The following is a 20,998-nucleotide window of genomic DNA, read 5'->3' as shown; positions in this document are numbered from 1 at the left end:
GACTTCAGGAGAAACCCCCTGCACTCCCCCCACTTACCATCATGGACAGCATTGTGACAGTAGTGGAGTCATTCAGATTTCTTGGAACCACAATCTCCCAGGACCTGAAGTGGGACATTCACATAGACTCCATTTTGAAAAAGGCCCAGCAGAGGTTGTACTTTCTATGCCAGCTGAGGAAGTTCAACCTGCCACGGGATCTGCTGAAGCAGTTTGACACTGCCATAATTTAATCCATCCTCTACACCTCAATTACTGTTTGGTTCAGCTCAGCTACCAAATCTGACCTCAGAAGACTACAGAGGGTAGTCCGGACTGCTGAGCGAATCATTGGCTCAAGCAGAGCCGATCAATTTGCCTAAGACTCAAACCCACAACCTTAGGGTTAGGAGTCAAACTAACTCTATCTCTAACCATTATGCCATGACTTCCCCCAAAAATTCTTACATTTACTTAAAACACATACTACCAGGGCTGTCAAGTGTCACACATTGAGAGTGACAGTCACGCATTTTGGTCTTTTCTCCCGCTCTCCCGCCACACATCGTATTTCTCACGCAGAAAAACTTACTATTTATCATTTATCAAAAAAAAAGAGGCTACACAATAGCCAATCAGAAAATAGCACTATCTGGGTAAGATTTAACGCAACAACCAGTGAAAAAAAAAAACATTCATTAGCAAGGGCATTTTCGATGGTCGATTTGAACAAAACCTCAACACAAAACAGCTTATCTCTGGAGACGGGACATTGTCCTCAATCATGACCCTAAAAATGGCTGGGCTTGAGCTGAACTGTTTTAAATGGGAGCAACATTACAAATGATAAAGGAGTCCAAAAAGGCAACAGACACTTAAACAACACCAGTCATAATATCTCTCTCTCTCTCTCTCTCTCTCTCTCTCTCTCTCTCACACACACACACACACACACACACACACACACACACACACACACACACACCACACACAAAAATTAATAAATGGAAATTAAACAAATACTTTGTATTTGGTTAAATTGCGGTCAGTGATCCTTACCAAACACAACTCCCCATTATTGGTTTATTTTGGAGATGTCACACTTGCCTGTCTTCAAAACTTGAGAGCCCTGTACTATTTATATTTCATTTGCACATTTCACACTTGTACGTTTGTACATACAAATTCAGGGCTCTTAAGTTTTGAAGACAGGAAAGAGTGACATATTTTAAATATTTCTGAGCAGGTGTTGTCAGTGAACAGGCTTTAAAACTGTTGGTCATGTTACAGAAACTCATAAAAAACTGATGCTGATTATCTGGGAAACTTTCTATAACAGCAGTCAAAATGTCATTGTTTTTGTCAAACGAGTTGTGAATTTGTTCTATCATTAAAACAGGAGATCATGACTTAGTGCTCAAAGCAAGTGCTCGCAGCTCCAGTGGTTTTCCCTGTGGGTGAACGAGGATGATGCCGAACAAGTGCTATTTTCTGATTGGCTATTGGGTGGCCTCTTTTTTGATTGGCTGATAAGTGTCAGGCTCGACTAAGAACTCCAGGGAAGACTTGATTCCTGCCCGGTTCCATAGAGCTTCTGTCACTACAACAAATTCCTCGCATGTGAAAACATACCTGGCAATAAAGATCTTTCTGATTCTGATTCTAACCCTGACCATCATAAATAAAGAATTCTGGATAAAACTGGCTAAGTAAAGACAATGAGTGAAGTGTATTTACTGCATAGATAAAGAATTAGTGTCATTGTAAAGTTACACGGTTCCAGATCTCGTGCGTTCCGCTGGTCCTAACTGGCGACCCGTAGATTTCTTCAGCGTGTGAAACATGGCGCGTGCAGGCGGTCACATAGCGACGGATAGTGACCTTCTGAGATCAGCCGAATATATAACTACATCTAACCCGCGGAGTGAAACAGATGTCGACAAACGTATTGTGAGTAGTCTGATGTAAGGACGTAAATAACACGTTACAGGCGTATTAACTCACGTAAGCTCTGAAACATCTGTGTAGCACGTAGCCGGCGAGCTAGCATTCATTTGTTATGTATGCGACTGTGTTTAGCTAGCAAGCTAGCTAGCTCCATGTTAACTAGCCTGGTAGTTGTCTATCGATAGTTTGGGTTTAACAACAAAGCTTCTTTGCGAAGCTTTCTGTACTTAATTATCAGTCAGATTCAGATAAATAACCTTCACTGCACACCTTTAGTATACGGAAGTTACCAGTCAGCACCTAGTTGATCTTAAAAGGCAGAGTTATTAAATCCTGTGCATTAAAATTGTGTCGCCTTGTTAAAAGCTGATTGGACCTGTGTGTAATTTACAGGGCAGCACATTGATTGCAGTTGGACTTGGTGTTGCTGCAGCAGGATTCGCAGGTAAGCAAAACTCGTGTGAAGACAAATATTCAAAAAATTTTTGGCCTCGTGGATTTTGATCCTTAATCTGACCAATGTCTTTGAGTTAAAAAGGTCAAAGCAAAGTCAGATCTGATAATAATTCACTTGATAATGTATCACATAATCACGGCTTCTTGTTTTTCCAGTTTCAGTAGTTATATTAACTTCCCTCAGTGTATCTGTTAACAGAATCCGAATCCGAAAGATCTTTATTGCCAGGTATGTTTTCACATACAAGGAATTTGTTTTAGTGACACAAGCTCCACAGTGTAACAGGATGACATTGACAAGACACGAACACATATAGACAGTTTGTATGTACAGTGGAAAAAAATGTGCAATTGAAATATAAATAAGTAAGTATGTGTTTTAAGTAAATAATGTAAGAATAGTGTTGTGTGCTCGGTGTATGTCAAGTGTTCATTAGATGGATTGCCTGAGGGAAGAAACTGTTCCTGTGTCTGGTCGTTCTGGTGCTCAGGGCTCTGTAGTGTCGACCAGATGGCAACAGTTCAAAGAGGGAGTGTTCTGGATGTGAGGGGTCCAGAGTGATTGTCTTTGCCCTTTTGCTCACTCTGGAGAAGTACAGAACTTGGAGAGTGGGGAGTGTTGTGCCCATGATTCGCTCAGCAAACAGTAGTGCTTGTGGCTCTGTTTGTTCTGCACTTGCATGTGATTGGTATACATTCTTAATTTTAAAAAAAAGTTATTTATATCTGCATTTTCAATATAGAGAACAAATGATTGTAGGGAATATAATTTTTCAGCTGACTTTTGCTATTGTGGCTTAAGTAGTACATGATAAATGTGTTCCTTGCTTGTAAATAGAGATCTGAGGACTAGATGTGCTTGCTGGCTGCTAGCATCAGATATTTTTGATTAAATTCACAGAGTGGTCAATGTTGTGACATTTTATATTTAGAGCGTTTGCCTTTTCTAGAGCAGCTTACATTTTCCATTTGTACATCTGAGCAGTTGATGGTTCAGGGCCTTGCTTAAGGGCTCAGCACAGGCAGTTTAGTAGAACTGAGATTTGAACTCATGACCTTCCCAATCACTAGCCCACATGTTTAACCACTGAGCCACACTCCCAATAGGACACATACAGCCCTCATAGGATGACCACACTGGATTGTGTACCAAACGAGGGCTGCTGCGTTTAATTTAAATCACACTCTTCCCTAAAATGATGTAGAAGCAAATTGTGTGTTGTGATGACACTTATTTATTATTTAATTATTCAAAGCTCAATCTACTGCCAAATATTTCAAATGATTAAAAATAAAATGTTTTAATTCTACAGTAAAGAGAAATTGATCAATCTTATTTTTTCAATATCAGGTCTTTTTAATAATAATTTCATTATATATTATGACGGCTTTTAGACCCGTTAAACTTGGTTATACATTAATCAGTTATACTTATTTACTAAAACTGCAGTAACGTAACATTCCCTGTCTCATCTTATTGCTGTGTCTGGTCGTTCTGGTGCTCAGGGCTCTGTAGTGTCGACCAGATGGCAACAGTTCAAAGAGGGAGTGTTCTGGATGTGAGGGGTCCAGAGTGATTGTCTTTGCCCTTTTGCTCACTCTGGAGAAGTACAGAACTTGGAGAGTGGGGAGTGTTGTGCCCATGATTCGCTCAGCAAACAGTAGTGCTTGTGGCTCTGTTTGTTCTGCACTTGCATGTGATTGGTATACATTCTTAATTAAAAAAAAAAGTTATTTATATCTGCATTTTCAATATAGAGAACAAATGATTGTAGGGAATATAATTTTTCAGCTGACTTTTGCTATTGTGGCTTAAGTAGTACATGATAAATGTGTTCCTTGCTTGTAAATAGAGATCTGAGGACTAGATGTGCTTGCTGGCTGCTAGCATCAGATATTTTTGATTAAATTCACAGAGTGGTCAATGTTGTGACATTTTATATTTAGAGCGTTTGCCTTCTCTAGAGCAACTTACATTTTCCATTTGTACATCTGAGCAGTTGATGGTTCAGGGCCTTGCTTAAGGGCTCAGCACGGGCAGTTTAGTAGAACTGAGATTTGAACTCACGACCTTCCCAATCACTAGCCCACATGTTTAACCACTGAGCCACACTCCCAATAGGACACATACAGCCCTCATAGGATGACCACACTGGATTGTGTACCAAACGAGGGCTGCTGCATTTAATTTAAATCACACTCTTCCCTAAAATGATGTAGAAGCAAATTGTGTGTTGTGAGGACACTTATTTATTATTTAATTATTCAAAGCTCAATCTACTGCCAAATATTTCCATATGATTAAAAATAAAATGTTTTAATTCTACAGTAAAGAGAAATTGATTTTTTCAATCTTATTTTTTCAATATCAGGTCTTTTTAATAATAATTTCGTTATATATTATGACGGCTTTTAGACCCGTTAAACTTGGTTATACATTAATCAGTTATACTTATTTACTAAAACTGCAGTAACGTAACATTCCCTGTCTCATCTTATTGCTTTATTATAAAATGGAACAGTTAAAAGAAAAACTATAGTTTCAAGTATATTTTATTGTACAGGAGAAATATGGAAAGCATCAAAAACGTAAAAGTAAAATTATTTTTGTGATTTTGTTCCGATTGAGTCTTTCCACCCACCAGTCAGGTCTTCCCTAACATACAGCTGCTACAGACCTGGGCAGGTGAAGGTTAACGCATGCTTCTTATGAGGCATTTTCCTCAGATGAAAGCGCTCTCTGCTCCCTTACACATGCAGGAGTTCACAGATTCTTGTGATTTGCTTTACCTGTGCTGAGATTTCTAGACGGAGCATAAATGTTGAATAGTACTATGAATTGTTGAAAAGTGGAAGCGGGCTATGTTTGTACACATGCATATTAGAAAATTATGCTTAATCCATTAAGTTTTTAAAAGTTTGTTCAAACCTCAGAAGATCCTTATGATGACTAACATGGTCAAATGCTGCCATTAGCATAATAAAAAACCAAAAAAACAAAGCCTTTTTACAATAAAATCAGTGACTACAACTTTTAAATGCCTAAACCTGGGAGATAAATTCTCAACTCCCATTATTAGGGGGTTTGCTTTTTCTTTTCTGGTAGGTGTCTCTGCCCGACACCCTACCTTCATATAATAGGTAATGGTTGTTAATAGGCTTGATATCCAACTGTGATTGTATGAGCTCATCGTGGAAAAGCACTTGTGGTTGCTTTGAGGAAGTTACCTAATTCCTCTTCCAGTATAGCTCTGCTGCCAAAAATCTCTTTCCAAGCAGTGTGTGGTCTGCTAAGGGGAAAGGCCTTGGCTCAGCGAGGAGCAAGTCTTTTTGAGGTTGAAAATAAAATAACTCTTCCCACTTAACAAGGTCTTTCAGCATGTCTTAAAATTTTTTACAATTATCCGCAGTAAATTCACTTTAGGCAAAAACAAATAACTCAAAAGGAGTTTATTTTTAGATTTAGATGATTTTTTACATTTATATTGGAGCATGTATGTCTGAATGAGATTTAATGTAACTATATTGTACAGCTAATTAGTATTTCTTTCGATATATTGATCTATCTATATATAAATCTCTTTTCCCTCTTCATACAATAAGTTAGTCTTGAATCCCAAAAGGAGCCTTTTATGTTGATACTTTTTCTTTGGATGTTGATTTGGTTTAGCAGAGAAACACAGATGATAGTCAGTACTGTGAACAGCATTGTGACCACAAACTATAGAGGCAAACTGAAGGGAGCCTTTTCCATTTGTTAAACACATTAGACTAAATGTGGTTTTGTATTTGGCTTTGCCTTCATGCCAGCTATTCTAATGCCTAACTGTATTCAATCGATGGAACACAGTTAACCCAACAGCCAATCTCATTTAACCCATTAATCTCTTTACTCTACGTTCACTTTTAGGTCGATATGCCTTCCACTTATGGAAACCTCTTGGTCAGGTCATCACAGAATCTGCCAAAAAGTTTCCCTCTACGGTAAGTAATGAAAACAAATTAACTCGGTAGTCCATAAACAAACAAAAAATACAGTTTTCAAATATATTGTGTATAAAACCATACAGTTTTATAATCACTTTTAGTCAGTCATGAATTGGTAAATGTTTTGGGATTTTTCCGAGTATTTTGCTGCATGATGTACAGCCAGAAGCAGTTTTAGCATATTAAACTTTCACTTGTGGGGTTTCATTCTTGTGGAGTTGCAGTTTCACCTCAGACTTCGGTTCGTATTGATTTTCCTCAGTGCTGTGGGGTTGTGCCATACTTGCAAATCTCATTTGGCACACAACCCACAAGCTTTTATAATTAGCTGTTACAATTCTAGTTTTTTCTTCCATTTTTCACATCACACTATACCTGGTAACAAGTTGCAGGTAGGAACTGAAGTTGTGAATCTGTGGAGTCTTTATAAGGGCATACTTAATTTCATGGAATTGAGAAAATCTTAGTGCTGTGATGCATGTCACACTGTTTCTTTATAATGTGAGGGTAGTAGCATGAGAACAACTGGATACCATACCCATACGTGGGTATGTAGACCAAGACCCTTTTACAAAGTCACATATTATGCACAATAAATCCTGCTGTCATTCATGTTTGTCTTCCAAAGCTGGAGAAGATCAGCTTAATTTTTGCTTGTCTAGTATAGTTTCCTTGTATAGTACAACCATTTTTTTGTAGATTAGCTTTGCCTTAGTTTTCCTTCCTTAGTATTTCTAGACCACATTAAGTGCATTAGAATAGATTACATTAGTGTTTGTTACAGGTTTACAGTCACTATTTGCTAAAGTGCACTCCAGTGGCTTGGTCTCATCCTCTGCATTTTCTTCACAGAATATATTTCTGTCTATGCAAATACTGGCTTGTGGCTGATTTGTTGTTATTCAACGGTTTTCTCTCAGTATAACATGCACTGTTCAATCCTTAGTTTGCATAGTTAAAGATAGGTTAAGTTAAATAATGGGAGCTAGGTTAAAAATATTGGTTTAAACTCATGGTATCTTAAGTATTTAACCTAGTGAACCAGAGTTAATGTATCCAATGATAGAGACTTAAGCACTTATGTACGTCGCTCTGGATAAGGGCGTCTGCCAAATGCTGTAAATGTAGATTGGAGCATGCAGGTTTCTGAATGGCAAAGCTAGGACGATAGCAAGGGGTTCTATTCAACTTGCTTCCTTGACCATTAGAATGATTGTGATTTTTGTCCAATCCTAGATTTAAGAGAGTTGAACTGGTCCCTAAAGACCATTCCCTTTTGTGTGCTTAGTGTGTTGGATGGGACGGATTGTGCTGTACAGCTCGGGGACTGGTTCACATCTCTGGAGCAGTGTAATGCTCTTCAGTATGTAAATAATTTTTAAGGATTACTTTCAGAGGGAAGCCATTGCGATTCAAAATCCTGCTTATGCCCTCTCCTAATGCAGTGGGTGTTGTATTCAACTTGTCTCCCTCAAGATATTGGCATACTTGTATGACTGGATTTTAAGCGCTACCACCAAGGAGCAGGCGCAGGGACACATCCAGCTTCATAGATTTTATGTTGACAAAAAAATTCCCTAATACAGTTCTGCAGTATGTCTGCATTAGTCAAGATGGAGTTTGCTTGCCAGCCCAGTATGTGGCTGATATTATTATACTTGCCAATCAGATTCAGCCTGGCTACTACATGTGGTATAATTATCTGTTGAGGATGATGCAGTACAAATAATCCTGCACACATGCTGGAGCTTTGGGCATTACAGAAATTTGCTTGAAAGCAGTTGACTATTTTCATATAAACTGGGTTTCACAGTGGTGTGAGTAAAGATAGGACACATCAACCAGCTGAATGTTTCGGCAGTTTCCCATTCTTGCCAGTTTTGTCACATTATGTGATCGTGAACTATATCAGACATCAGACCAGCACAAGGTCAAGTGGCAACCTACAGACACATAGCAATCTTCTCTATACAAAAGTTGCATGGTGTCCATGGCCACTGCAGCACACCAGAGCACCACAATTAGCATATGCACTGCATGGCCGCCTGAGTGTTTATACTGAGTTGTTTCCCATGTAATATTGAACTTCTCCATCGTTACTGGTATATCAGCATCCACTCTTCTGTGAAGGCTTCACGATAGATTTTAGAACGTGGCTGTGGGGATTTGCACTAATCCAGCCACAAGAGCTTTAGTGTGGTCAGGCATTTATGTCACCTGGTTCAGTCATCATTCTGATACATCCCAAAGGTGTTCGGTGCAATTAAGATCAGGTTTCTGTGCAGGCCACCCAACAGTCTTTCCTTCTCTCACTGTGAATGGTGCATTGTCAGGTTGGAGCACATCTGGGTAGGCCACTCGTTCCAGTAAAAGGAAATTGCAATGCTACAACATACAAAGGCATTCCTTACAATCATGTGCTTCCAACTGTGTTATCAGTTTGTGGAAGACCCCCATTTGGCTGTGTCAGTTTTCCCAATGCTTTAGATTATATACTGTATAGGGTTGCTTATTTCTGTGAGGCACATTGAGAGTTGTGTTGTATGCACCCTGGATAATGCATACTAAATGCTTTAATGAGACTAATGGTGTTGAGTGACTCTCATTCACTAGCTAGCCATTAAAGTAGAGACCAATTATGGTTCTGCAAAAAAAACCCTCAGTTGCACTTTTCTCAATTGCAAATCTTTCTTCTCCTCTTATATATTATGATGTCACTCTTTTATTTCTCTATTGGCCTCATTTGGTTCAACAACTACCAACAATTCTCATCTGATACCCCTGTTTAATGTATGTCTATGAGCTGCCTCATATGTTACTGCTGGATCTTCTGCCTAAATCGGGCAAAGAATTGGGTAATGGCTGCAAAAACCTGTAAAGGCATACATGATTTTGTGCCTTCTTGCCCCAACCTATTAACTATTTTACAATATCTGGAGCACACAGCCTTTGCTTCTGGCCAGTGTATTATTTATTTATTTATTATTTTTTTAAATAATTATAGTAATGGATGCTTTTCCAAATGTTATTCTTTTTTTTTTAACATCAGAGAGAGGTAATTAACAAAACTGATGTAAATTATATGTTCAGAAACTAAATTGCTACCAAATGTCCATAATGATCTTAGAACAAATGTTTGTGTTATTGTAAGGGATCTCTCTCTGTCTGAGCATTGTTTATTTTAATGTATTTCATCAGGCATTCTCGCCATATTACAAAGGTGGATTTGAGCCGAAGATGAATAAGCGGGAAGCCAGTCTAATTCTCGGGATCAGGTAAGAATGCAATTCCTGTGTGTTCTTCACACTTCTATCCCATTAGATTATTGTTTTAATGCTTCCTTTGTACATCGGTCTATAGGAACATATGCTGTTTCTGTCACAACATGTGTATGCGCTGAATCACTAGTTTTCCCATCAGGCCCTGTGGTCCTATTCAAAGACTATCGTTTTGGTTTCATGTCTTAACTTTGATCCTAGCGGGGGTGACGACTGTAAACCACATTCTTGTCTTTAGCTTTGTAATCTGCTCACTGTAGGACCACCCGAAATTTTTCTTCTACAGGAGGAGAGAGGATGTGTCGTCAGGGTTTCACATCAGCTGTGACTCACCCTGGCTCTATTACTCTCTCTGTGGTGGACTTTGCATCATATGGCTGCTGCTCACTTCATCCTTTTCTCTATTGTCTTTCGACTCTACCACACAATGACCAGCATTGCTTGGTTGTGTTTCATTTCACTTGACCATTGTATACTACCATATAAATTGTTCGCTTGATTGAATTCACACACAGATATAAACAGAACATCTATTACTTCGTCTTTTAACTTGGGTTCAAACACATGTAGAGCTAAAAAGCAGTGATGACCGATGCAACACCTCCTACTTGTACAGAATAAGCACTTGCTACAATAACTTTTTTTAAGAGCACTAAAGCAATCAAGTCAGGAATTTAAGGACTTTCTCATGTCTGTTAGGTATCTGAGCTGTAAAAATAACCACCAATCTGTATCTTCTTCTAGCAAGTATATAACATGGAAAGTCTTTCTATGGTTGCCTTTCTTACCTCTTAGTGGTTCTTACTTTAAGGTGTCCAGCAGCAATGACAACAGCTAAAACATCTGCTGGAGGCACACTTTTAATGTCCCCTGAGAGACCATTTAATCAGCACTTCTATTCAGTAAGGGGAGAAAGCTGCTTCTAGTGAATGAGATGAAAAATTATCATTATAAGACATTTACAATTACACTGTTTCCTTTTAGGTCCATGTAGCCAATTTGTACCTTAAGAGGTTTTTTCTTTCTCTACATCTGTTCTTTGCTCTCAAGAGTTCCATCAGTTTGTCGCTTTCTGTATCATCTTGAAAAAAAAAGGGTGAGAATAAGCAATTGAAATTATTTACTTTCCCATCTGCCTGGCCTTTTAAAGCCATCTGGAGTGCTGTAGCCAATCTGAGCCCTCAGTTCATGAGCTATGATGCCGTGAATCAATCCTAGCAATCTGGCCTGATTGTACACTTACATATATATATATGTAAGCTCGCCTCTCTGGTGTGGTCTGTCTGTCACACTGAATGATGTGTTTTTAGTACTTGTCTCTTCACGGAAGCTCTTTTTTTTTTAGTTAGAAGCTGAGAGTCTAACAGCCTTTAAACCTTTTCTCTGAAACCTTTAGATATCGTTTGTCTAAATAATTTTACTTAGTTTTATGATTTGAACCAAGTCCAAAAAGCTGGAGGAATAATTAGTGTGCATCGTATTTGCTGTATGACCACTAGATGGAGGTGTGCTGTCATTTACCAGTGATGGTTTCATGCATGTTTCCCTTTACACAGTCCAACAAGCACCAAGACAAAAGTGCGAGAAGCCCATAGGAGGATCATGGTCCTAAATCATCCAGATAAAGGTCAGTGTTTTATTCTGCATGGCTATTTCACTAATAAATAAATGTGTGCATGTATTATGTATATGTGTGTGTGTATGTATGTGTATATGTGTGTGTGTGTATATGTATGTGTATATATATATATATATATATATATATATATATATATATATATATATACACATACACACACACACACACACACACACACACACACACATATATATAATATGCATGTATTTATGCGTGTTATTTGTTTGTGCTCTAAAAAGATTATGCACATTTGGAGGTGTGTATGATAATATTCTGTCCTCTCTGCTCAGTGAATTTATTTGTGCCTTGAATTTGTCTTTGGTCATTTAGACTTGTCCAACCCAATCAACTCCAGTTTTAAAAAACTGGCTAGTAATTTGTTTCCTTGCTCAAGGTTAATGGCTCCCCTCATGGCTAGCTTTTCCTTCCACCACCTGCATTTGTGTGTGTGTGTGTATGTGTGTGTCAGTGCAGCGCTCCTCCAGGTCGCTGTTACAGTGTGTGAAATGAGCAGTGTGCTTTGTGATGCCTATCTGTGGCTGAAAGATAAGGCCTTTAACCAAGAGGAAGATGTCCTGCAGAGAGGAAGAGACCTGTTCTGCAGAGAAATATTGCTCATTAAAGCGCTACCACAAATACACATGTAGCAATAACATCCTTTTTGTTATGCAGAAGGCGTAGGCAAGCCAAGTGAGTATCTAATCCTGTCACAGAAAAGAACAGATCCCCAGTTATGGGCGTCCACAACATTTCCTGGCATGAGATGTTGACAGAACGTGACATCGTGGCTTCATAAATCATCATGAAGAACGATCACATCCCATCTTTTATCTTAATCTGCTGACCCGATGTCAAACTCTGTTTAAATGGGAAATGACTCCGTTACATTGATTAGATGATTGGATTCTCTATACTTTGCTGTGCACACATGGCATGCAGCTCTTTGTATGATTTTTGTCACGATTTCACTTGACTCAGGCAATGAGGTCAAGATCAATATTCATGTCATTTATTCGTATGCTTTTCCAGTAATGGCTCTTAGTGCTGCAGCGATGACTATTTCTCACAGCCAGTGTAATGACATGGAACGATTGTTGAATTAGCCTTCATTAGCTTGCTTTCAGTGAATCCATGCGGATGTTTGAGCATTGTCTGGGTGGCTGCCTGTGTTTTATTTTAACTAAAAATCTTTTAAAAGCACATCTCTTCAAATATTAAAGTACCTGGAAAGTCAGATCAGCTCTAGGCACTGATGGGTTCTGTGTTGTTGTGGGGTAGTTAAAGATGAGCTTAAACTTTTAGATTTAAGGGGTGTGTGTGAGAGAGAGAGTGTGTTTGCGAGAGTGTAATTAAGACTGTCACTGCAAGCTGCGTTGCTTTTGCCGCTCCCCCTCTGGCACGCAGACAGATTAGCAGCCGCTAGCGGCCATGCTCCCTGATACCTGCTCGCTCTCCAGCGTGTTCTCCAATTTATAACCGCCACTGCTCCTGACACACTCACTGGTGAGAGCAGGGTGTGTGCATGTAAATTTTTCTATGATAAATAGCCTAAAGGGTGGAAGAGGTCACCGTCACTTTCTGCTTTAAGATGAAGATGTCAGTCAAAGTAAATTAACCCTGTTTATGCACATGATGATATTAGGAAATCATTTTTTTGTGCAGATTGCTAAATGCATAGCCCAAGTATAGTGTCTCTTCATAAAGCACTATTAAAAAGGTGTTGAGCCTTTTGATTAGAAATCAGACCAATACCTTTTAGAAATAAAGATAAATAATATTTGTATAAGTATTAGAATGAGGCCCATTTAACAGATGTTCTTCCCAAAGCACAGTTAACATAGGCATTAAATTAGGCCTAAATATAGATTCATCAGATCTGAAGCATTTGGGATACTCAAGCACCAGAGCCCTCATGGAGCTAGTGCCCATGGTTGAAGTTATTTTAGGTTAATGAAATGGTCAGCTAAGTAAAATGTAAAACCAGAACTTTCAAGTGGAGAGTGGAATTATTTTGAACTTGACCAGGGGTTCAGAACATACATTCAGCATACTTTCATCTTCTTTATACTGTTCTATGCATTTTGTAGATATTATCAAATGTATGTCCTGTAATTGCTACTATGGTTTAAGCGCTGTGTTTTAAGACAGATCAGACATTATCAGCTCCTTCATGTGAGCATGCTGTGTAAAGCTCCAGCTGTAGCTGCTTTACTTCCTGGAGTGGAGGCGGAAAGGGAAAAATATCCCCCCACACAATACATGACTAGTAATTGCTGCTTCTTCTGCAGGTGGATCTCCATATTTGGCAGCGAAGATCAATGAGGCGAAAGATCTGTTTGAGTCTGGCCATCGGAGTTAACTGTCTGTGTTCTTCAAAGCACCATTCACTCAGACATTTTCTGTTCACTGTCTCTACCTGTTATTCCTCCTCCACTTGTTGAGCTCACACTGTCCAGCATCCTCTCATCCATGCGCACCAGCTCTGACTCAGCCAACTCCAAGGACTCTGCATCACTGTTTTGTCAGTCAAGAACCTGAACTTCCATCGATCTGAATCAGGCATCAGACCTGAATCTTTTATGTTGATGGATCTATGTTGTAGATAGGAATCATTCACATTTATTGATGCTTTGTATTGAAGCTGCATTTTAAATGCTTTAAGTGTATAATATATCTGTTGAAAAACCTCAGTCTGTGAATGTAAGAAATATAAAGGTACACAAGTGCTCAAAGCTCACCAAGTTGGAATTATGCCTGTACAATTTTATTTATAATACCGAATAAATAACCCTTGTGGTTAATAATAGTAAGTGTACACTGATAATGGTAAGAGAGCATCTTCTTTGGCAATGTTTCCAGGTGCTGCAAAAAATGTTCATCCAAATGCACAAAGGTAGACCATTGTGGAACAAATATGTTGAAACAATCCAGTCTCAAATGAGAGCACATCAAGAAGCTGGTAAAATAGCTCACAGTTTGGCACTGATGCATGGATTTTGTCAGCTTTCCTCTCCTGGCCCAGCCCAGCTTAGATGCTGTAGCTGATATCGATTACTAGCATGTGTACAGTAAGTATATCAGAGGTGAGTGTTCTGCTGTTGTCCTGATTGAAGCTGTGTTACACTCAGGCTGCCCTGTTGGCTTCTGTTGCACTGACCCCTCCTGTGACTGCAGCTATTTTCAGACTGCGCACTTGCTGTGAACTCTGCATGGAGGTTCAGAACAAGCCTGCTCTCTGCATGTCCTGCTCCACCATGGTGCATTTCCATTAGCTATTCTATCATAAAAGAGCCAGGCTTGCTTCATGCCTTTACCTGTCCAGAGAAGATCTTTTCCATTTCACCAAGATTTAAAGACCGCTTTATAGAAAAACTCTTATCATAAAACTCCCTATAATGGCTTGCACAGCTTGGGCCTGCACTGCATTTTATGTAGGTTCTTAGTTATCTTGTGTGATGTGCTGTTTTAAATGGTTTTTCATCTGGGTTGCTAAAAGCAATCTAATCTCTTTGCTCTAGTAGTAAGGCACAGTCTGTGTATGGTGTTTGAACATTTATGACTCTCCACAGCTCTTGGTTGTACTATGTTATCATAGATAATAAACATATTTATTTATTTTCCTTATAATGAAAGTTTCATACTTAAAACATTGTTTTTCCTCATGTTGTCCTAAGATGATGCTAACCTTTACAGTGAGCTGTAACAGAAATGGTCTAAATATGATTTAAGTGTACAGCATACATAGTTACTAACCACACAATAAACAAGTGTCTTGATGTTGAGCGTTGGAAATAATTTTCATATAGATTAACAGTGTAGCAGGTGTCATGCCACAGTGCAGTAAAGTCACCGTACAAGGGAAGTATATAAGCTATACTGTAAGGTTGTTTTTCCTCAATTCATAAACGAATCTGGAGTTAATTAGTTGGCTACTGTCACTAGGAGATTGAAACAACTCATGCTGCTTGTATTCCCATTCCTACCCAGGTTATTTATAGATGACTTCAGAAAACCTCATTTACAAACTCAGCTCATGCTGTAGCTTCCTCAGACAGACCAAAAGAATGTCTTAGACATTTCATCTTTATTGAAAAAAGGCTACGCAAGTGACTGAAGACTTAAGGATAAGTGCCACTGGAAAATTTTCTAGAATATTCCAGTGATGGTGTTTTTAATGCTTTTTCATTCAAAGACCTACCTACCTACCTACCTACATTACATTAGTATCTAATTTCTATACAGACAGAAACAAAGGCAAAAGAAATAACGACCAGTGAGAAAATGGCTCTCAGAGGAAATGCAAGGTACAATGTTTGAAGCCCTTGCTAAAAATAGGTTCAAAGTGGAAAAAAAGAAATTGCACCGTGAGAGCTTTGTAAACATCCTGCTGTGCTAGCATTTTGATGGTCATCATCATCCGTCAACCACAGATATTCAGCGCCATTTAATGGTCTGCATGCTCGGCAAACCAAATGTGAACGGGAAGGAAAGAAGGAAAACGTGAATGTGCTTAATGTTCATTTTCCAGCTTCAGGGTTAGTTAGGAAGCTAGTGTGTCACAGAGGAAAGAAATAAGAAGCTGAACAGTAAGTGCTATTCTTGCAGTCTGGGTTTGGTGTCCAGCAAAGACTATTTTTATTCATTGGCAGGAAGAAAAGCTTATGTAAGCTGTATTTTTGTGCACTATGCTGTCAACAAAATGAATTCGTTTTTGTCATCTTTTGCAGTCTCTCTAATGAGAAATTATTTGTTTAACGAAAGGGAAATTTCATATCAATATTCGAGCTACAAAGTGATGTCTATGAACAATTTGAAGTGAATCTAACCAGATGTACCTTTTTATATGAAGAAACTCCGTCAGCTAGACAAGAACATAATGTCAAACACAATCAAATATATTTTGTTAATGTGAATTTATATAGCTGCGTACACAGATCAGGCATAAATATTATAAGCAAATTATGACCTTCTTAATATTGTGTTGGTCTCCCTTCTGGTGTTAAAGCAGACCTGACCTATACAATAGACTCCACTAGACCCCTGAATGTGGTATTTGGCACCACGATTTTAGCAGCAGATCCTTTAAGTCCTGTTGGTTGCAAGGTGGGGCCACCATGGATCGGACTTGTTTGTTCAACAAATTGCACAGATAAATTGCCCCTTAAACTATTCCTGGATTTTTTTTTTAATTAATTAATTACTTTTTTTTTGTGTGCTTTCACCGGTGGACACTGGTCAGCATGGTCACCCTGACTATTTTACCATACGCAACAAACTGCAATGCACTGTGACACCTTTCCATCAGAACCAGCATTAACTTCTTTAGCAATCTGAGCTACAGTAGCTCATCTGTTGGATTGGACCACACAGGCCAGGCTTCGCTCCTTACGTGCATCAATGAGACAAAATGTTCGCCTAATGTATCCCACCCACTCACAGAAGCCGTGATGAAAAGAGAATCTGTGTTATTAGTTTCACCTCTCAGTGGGCATAATGCTGTCTGATCGGTCTACATTGAAGGCTCAGAATTAATTCCTGATAAAAAATAGATTTTTAAAAGTTGAAGGCGGTTGAGAGCAGTGTTAGCTTAATGGTTAAGACTGTGGGCCACCAATCAGAAAATCAGATCCCAGCATTGCTTAGCTACTATAGCTAAGCAATGTATGCATATACATTTTGTGCATATATGTATATTGCACAGGAACATGCAAAGCACTTGGATGTATTTCAACCCCAAGCTAAAGCACAGTGTGATTTATTTATTTATTTATTTATTTATTTATTTATTTATTTATTTATTAATGAAATAGAAATTAATTTGAAAATGTATATTTGACCTGATGTGCAGGAATTTAAACATACTCAGAAGGTAATTCTGTCTGTCTAATTTGGCTTGTAATCCCAGTATCGAGCCACCCGAAGAACATGTTCTGGCTTGTGTCTGGTTCTCCTTGTTGTTTCCTCCTCATCCATCTCAGGGAGTTGTCCTTGCCACACTTGCCTCTGGCTTGCTCATTAGGGATCTAAATATAAATCTACATCCAGATCTCTGTAAAGCTGCTTTCTGACAAATTGTCTATTATTAAAAGTGCTGCATAAATAAAATGAAACAAATCCATTTGGAAACTTCATTTTTACTTCAGCTGACTATAGATGACTACAAATGCTAACTATGTCCAATTACTGCCATATCTTATGCTTATAGAATTATCCTAGACATCCTTTAGATCTGTTCCCATGTCAACATCTAAAAATGTGCTTACAACAGCTAGCCATCTTTTTCTTTTCCATTAAGACAACAGCTTGTTTTATTCAGTGATTACCATGCCTCTGCTTCATGTCTTCATCAAGTCTTCTGACTATTAGTGCAAAAAATATTAGGAAAAATAAACACAGAAAATATGATTTTGAGACCGTGATGTGAAAGGTTTCATCTCTGCATGTGGAGCAGTGTTTGGGTTTGAATAAAAAGGGTTTTTATTAGAATTTTTTGAGAGTCATAATTAACATGAACCAATAATGATGGTGCATTATGGCACAAGGAAAATGCACATTACATACACTGTCCAGACAACAACAAAAGACCCCTAACAGTGAAATATCCAATGGTCACTCAGGGGTGGAAATGAGTTCATGAGTAAATATTAACTGCAGCATGTTTACGATACTGGAGCATTTACCACGGCTGAAGTTCCCAAAATAACTAGCATAAAAGAAAAAGCCGGACAAAAAACTTTTGAAACTCTCTGAACACTTTCTTTCGAGTAAATGTTCAGTACAGTGAAGAGCTTCAGCCACTGGATCTGTTGTGTGCACACTTGTGTCACTACAGATCCATATTCCACGTTCTTCATGTAGAACTGAGCAGTGCTGTATTCCTAGCTTTTTCCCCCTGCTGTTGACAGGAAGTTACGCAACAGGATCAGACGTCTGAATAGAGCTTCTTCACGTAAGCACATCTATCCTGATTCTGTGATTTTTCCTTTCCTGTCATATTTCACCATTTCTAAACCAGAACAGCAGGAGTGACAGCTATAGCAGTGAGGGAGAACCCTGCACTGAGTTTCTGTGAGGCTTTGGCCAGTCTCATTCTGTCTGTCACCGAGGCACAGCGTTCACAGATCCTGTAACCTCAGTATCAGCAACTGTCTCTTTCTCTTTGCAATGTTGAGCTGAGGGCCTCAAAACCGCAGAACTTCCAGCGTTTTTCCAATGTGGCACCAACACCACTGAACTCCTGCTTGAACATGTTTGGTAGGCGAACCATCAGCCGCTCTAACTCACTGGCAGAGATCTGAGAAAAGAAAATCAGACATTTCCCTGTTAAAAGGCACTTATTTATTTATACCTGTTTTTTAATGTACAGTAAGTTTAGTTCATCTTTCCCTGTCTTAAACGTATTTAAAATGTCAATTCAAATTAGTGCAGTTTGATCATGTGAATTAGGTCAGCATTCAGAACCTATTTTATAAATGACACTTATTAAAGGACACTGAGGGCTAAAAGACACCAGTACAGGCTACAAGAAATAAACCACAGGTTAACAAAAAGGCTATACTTATCACGTAATGATAGAGTATTTCCGGATTTCTGTGCTAAGGTGAAGACAAGCATCACAGAAAAAGAAAAGTCAAATCATATAAAAGGCACATTTAAAGATTGCTGAGCTGATTTCATTCAACTAGAGTTTGTCTCTATTCTAGGGTTTTTAGCCTTGGGCACATTTCTCTAAGAAACTGGAGACCAGTGTGGCACTTTCTAACAGACTCTAAGCTGAATAATGACATTACATGCATTAATATCACTCATACTGCAATACGTGACACTTCTGAACCAGCATGAGGATGTATTTTTAAAGGAGACTTCAAAGCACTTGAATATGGGTCTGTTAAATACTGAGAATGTAAATGTGAAATTTTACAGACTGTAATGGAAAAGACATTTTCATGCCATTACAGTTCAAACCAGTCCTAGTCAAATAAACTTTTAAGGTACTTTATGCAACAGAATCTCTTAATCCCTTTGTTTTTATGTTTATTGTATATTAGTCATTTGGGGGACGTGTGTGTGGCCATTTCAGCAAAATAATTTTGCCATTTTCTTCACAAATTTAGTTCTTTTTCTATTCAAGCTTTAATAAACGAGACCCCTGGCCTGTAATAGCTCAAACATAAATAAATATTTAAAGTTTATCAAATATACAGCAGAACACCTAAAACGTCAAACAGATGTAAAACAGAGGTTGTAGTATTTAAAATCTGAAATGTTAGAAACCTTTTTTACAGTCGATGGAACGAAATTTCCAATGGAAGGATTTCACTCAGTATAAATGTGAATTATTTTGCCTGAAAGGTTGCAAGTCAGATGTAAAATTAATCAGGACACTGTTGGCTTTCAGAGTAAGACATTTCTACCTGTTTAGACAATCTGACAGAATTTCAGTGGTTGAATACAAATTTGAAACAGTTTTCCTTCAGATTTTAGATATTTATGAAGAAGCACTTGGGGCATCTCAAAGAGCAGAAATTGGTTTAATAGCACAAATATACTTTGAAGATATAAACATTTATGTGGAAAAAAACTAACTGTTTTAGGTTTTTGGAACTTTTCTATGAATATATTTCCCCTAGTAGACTAAGTAAAACAGAAATCATTATTAAAAGCTACAAAGTTTTAGAGCCCAGAGTGTCTATTTTCACATGAGACATTAACCATTGTGAAGTGTGACATGACGGAGAAATATGATGCTGAACATTGGCACAACCAAAACAGGGCAAGATCCATTTTGGCCTCTGTAATCAAGAGCTAAAAATGTGCACACACAGAGGTTGAAATAAATTGAATATTTTTCCAGTCAGAACGTATGTATGGTTATTTAGTCATTTACAGATCAACAAATGACAGATGACGCCTGAGATAGGCACAGGCTCCTCGTGACCCGAGGTAGTTCGGATAAGCGGTAGAAAATGAATGAATGAATGAAATGCATATAAAAGAAACAAAGGAAGGTATTACCTTTGCATCAAGTCTTTGAATATAAGACCAGAGATATTCAATGTTAGCTCCAAAAGGGTGGACATGTAGGAAGGTTGATATAACTCCTGCACAAAAAGAGAGAACAGTGGTATTATAGCCACATTTGCAAGTAACTGACAGGCTGGTAATAAAGGCAGGCTGCACAATCATAAAACTCCTTGTCAGAGCAGAATGAGCAGTAACCCCCCTACACCCCCTCCCCCACCTTAGTTGATTACTTTGGAGAGGTCCTCCAAAGGTAACGCAGTGAAGCAGAGGCAGAGAATATAGTGCCTTGCCTGGAGGGTCCCAAGCCAATATTTATTTCCTTGATTTATATGGCGTAACACTGCCAATTACAGAGAAACCTAATTCAATTCCCTTCACAAGCCTTCCTTTCACAGAGGCTCCCTCATGGACGTGTCAGGGAGGGGTGGGCTCGATCATGATGTCTGCTCAGATTTTAAAATGAGAGGCAGAGTTGCAGTGCAGGAGCTACTTTTTCACCTTCATGCTGAGTTGCAGTCTGCTGCTCCAGCATAGATAACAAATGTATTTCTGTATGAAGGGAAGCAAATCTAATAGCAATCATCTTATATAACGGGATGTATATTAGCAGTGCTACTTATGGGGAGCAAATGAAGGCTTCCTCTCCAGAGTTAACACTCCAGTGCTGCTGACTGATGAGTTAAACCTG

At 38.5% G+C, this 20,998-nt stretch overlaps 2 protein-coding genes across 3 annotated transcripts in view; one reads left to right on the top strand and one right to left on the bottom strand.

Moving 5' to 3' along the window:
• The first annotated feature begins 1,625 nt into the window (after positions 1-1,625).
• dnajc15 (DnaJ (Hsp40) homolog, subfamily C, member 15) lies at positions 1,626-15,062 on the top strand. The gene is made up of 6 exons (XM_027164404.2): positions 1,626-1,929; positions 2,320-2,371; positions 6,293-6,366; positions 9,568-9,644; positions 11,204-11,274; positions 13,575-15,062. The coding sequence occupies exons 1-6, from the start codon at positions 1,822-1,824 to the stop codon at positions 13,643-13,645; spliced, it is 453 nt and encodes a 150-aa protein (XP_027020205.1). The 5' UTR covers positions 1,626-1,821; the 3' UTR covers positions 13,646-15,062.
• Positions 15,063-17,723: 2,661 nt separating this feature from the next.
• Positions 17,724-20,998, bottom strand: part of enox1 (ecto-NOX disulfide-thiol exchanger 1) — a 49,172-nt gene continuing 45,897 nt past the window's right edge. For both annotated transcript variants that reach the window (XM_027164865.2, XM_027164864.2), the window contains exons 14-15: positions 20,302-20,387; positions 17,724-18,580 (exon numbers count right to left, since the gene is read on the bottom strand). In XM_027164865.2, the coding sequence (XP_027020666.1) occupies positions 18,425-18,580; positions 20,302-20,387 (242 nt within the window). In that variant the 3' untranslated portion in view covers positions 17,724-18,424. The remainder of the gene's footprint in view (positions 18,581-20,301; positions 20,388-20,998) is intronic.

Source organism: Tachysurus fulvidraco, chromosome 6 (genome assembly GCF_022655615.1).
Source record: "Tachysurus fulvidraco isolate hzauxx_2018 chromosome 6, HZAU_PFXX_2.0, whole genome shotgun sequence".
Classification (NCBI taxonomy): domain Eukaryota; kingdom Metazoa; phylum Chordata; class Actinopteri; order Siluriformes; family Bagridae; genus Tachysurus; species Tachysurus fulvidraco.
Note: the sequence above shows the minus strand (reverse complement) of the source record. Positions and strands in the feature narration are given on the sequence as shown.

Excerpts from the sequence above, each read along its gene's own strand:
- dnajc15 (XM_027164404.2), top strand. The coding sequence starts at position 1,822 with ATGGCGCGTGCAGGCGGTCACATAGCGACGGATAGTGACCTTCTGAGA. Across the intron at positions 6,367-9,567 it reads CCAAAAAGTTTCCCTCTACG|GCATTCTCGCCATATTACAA; the intron begins GTAAGTAATGAA and ends GTATTTCATCAG. Across the intron at positions 11,275-13,574 it reads CCTAAATCATCCAGATAAAG|GTGGATCTCCATATTTGGCA; the intron begins GTCAGTGTTTTA and ends CTTCTTCTGCAG.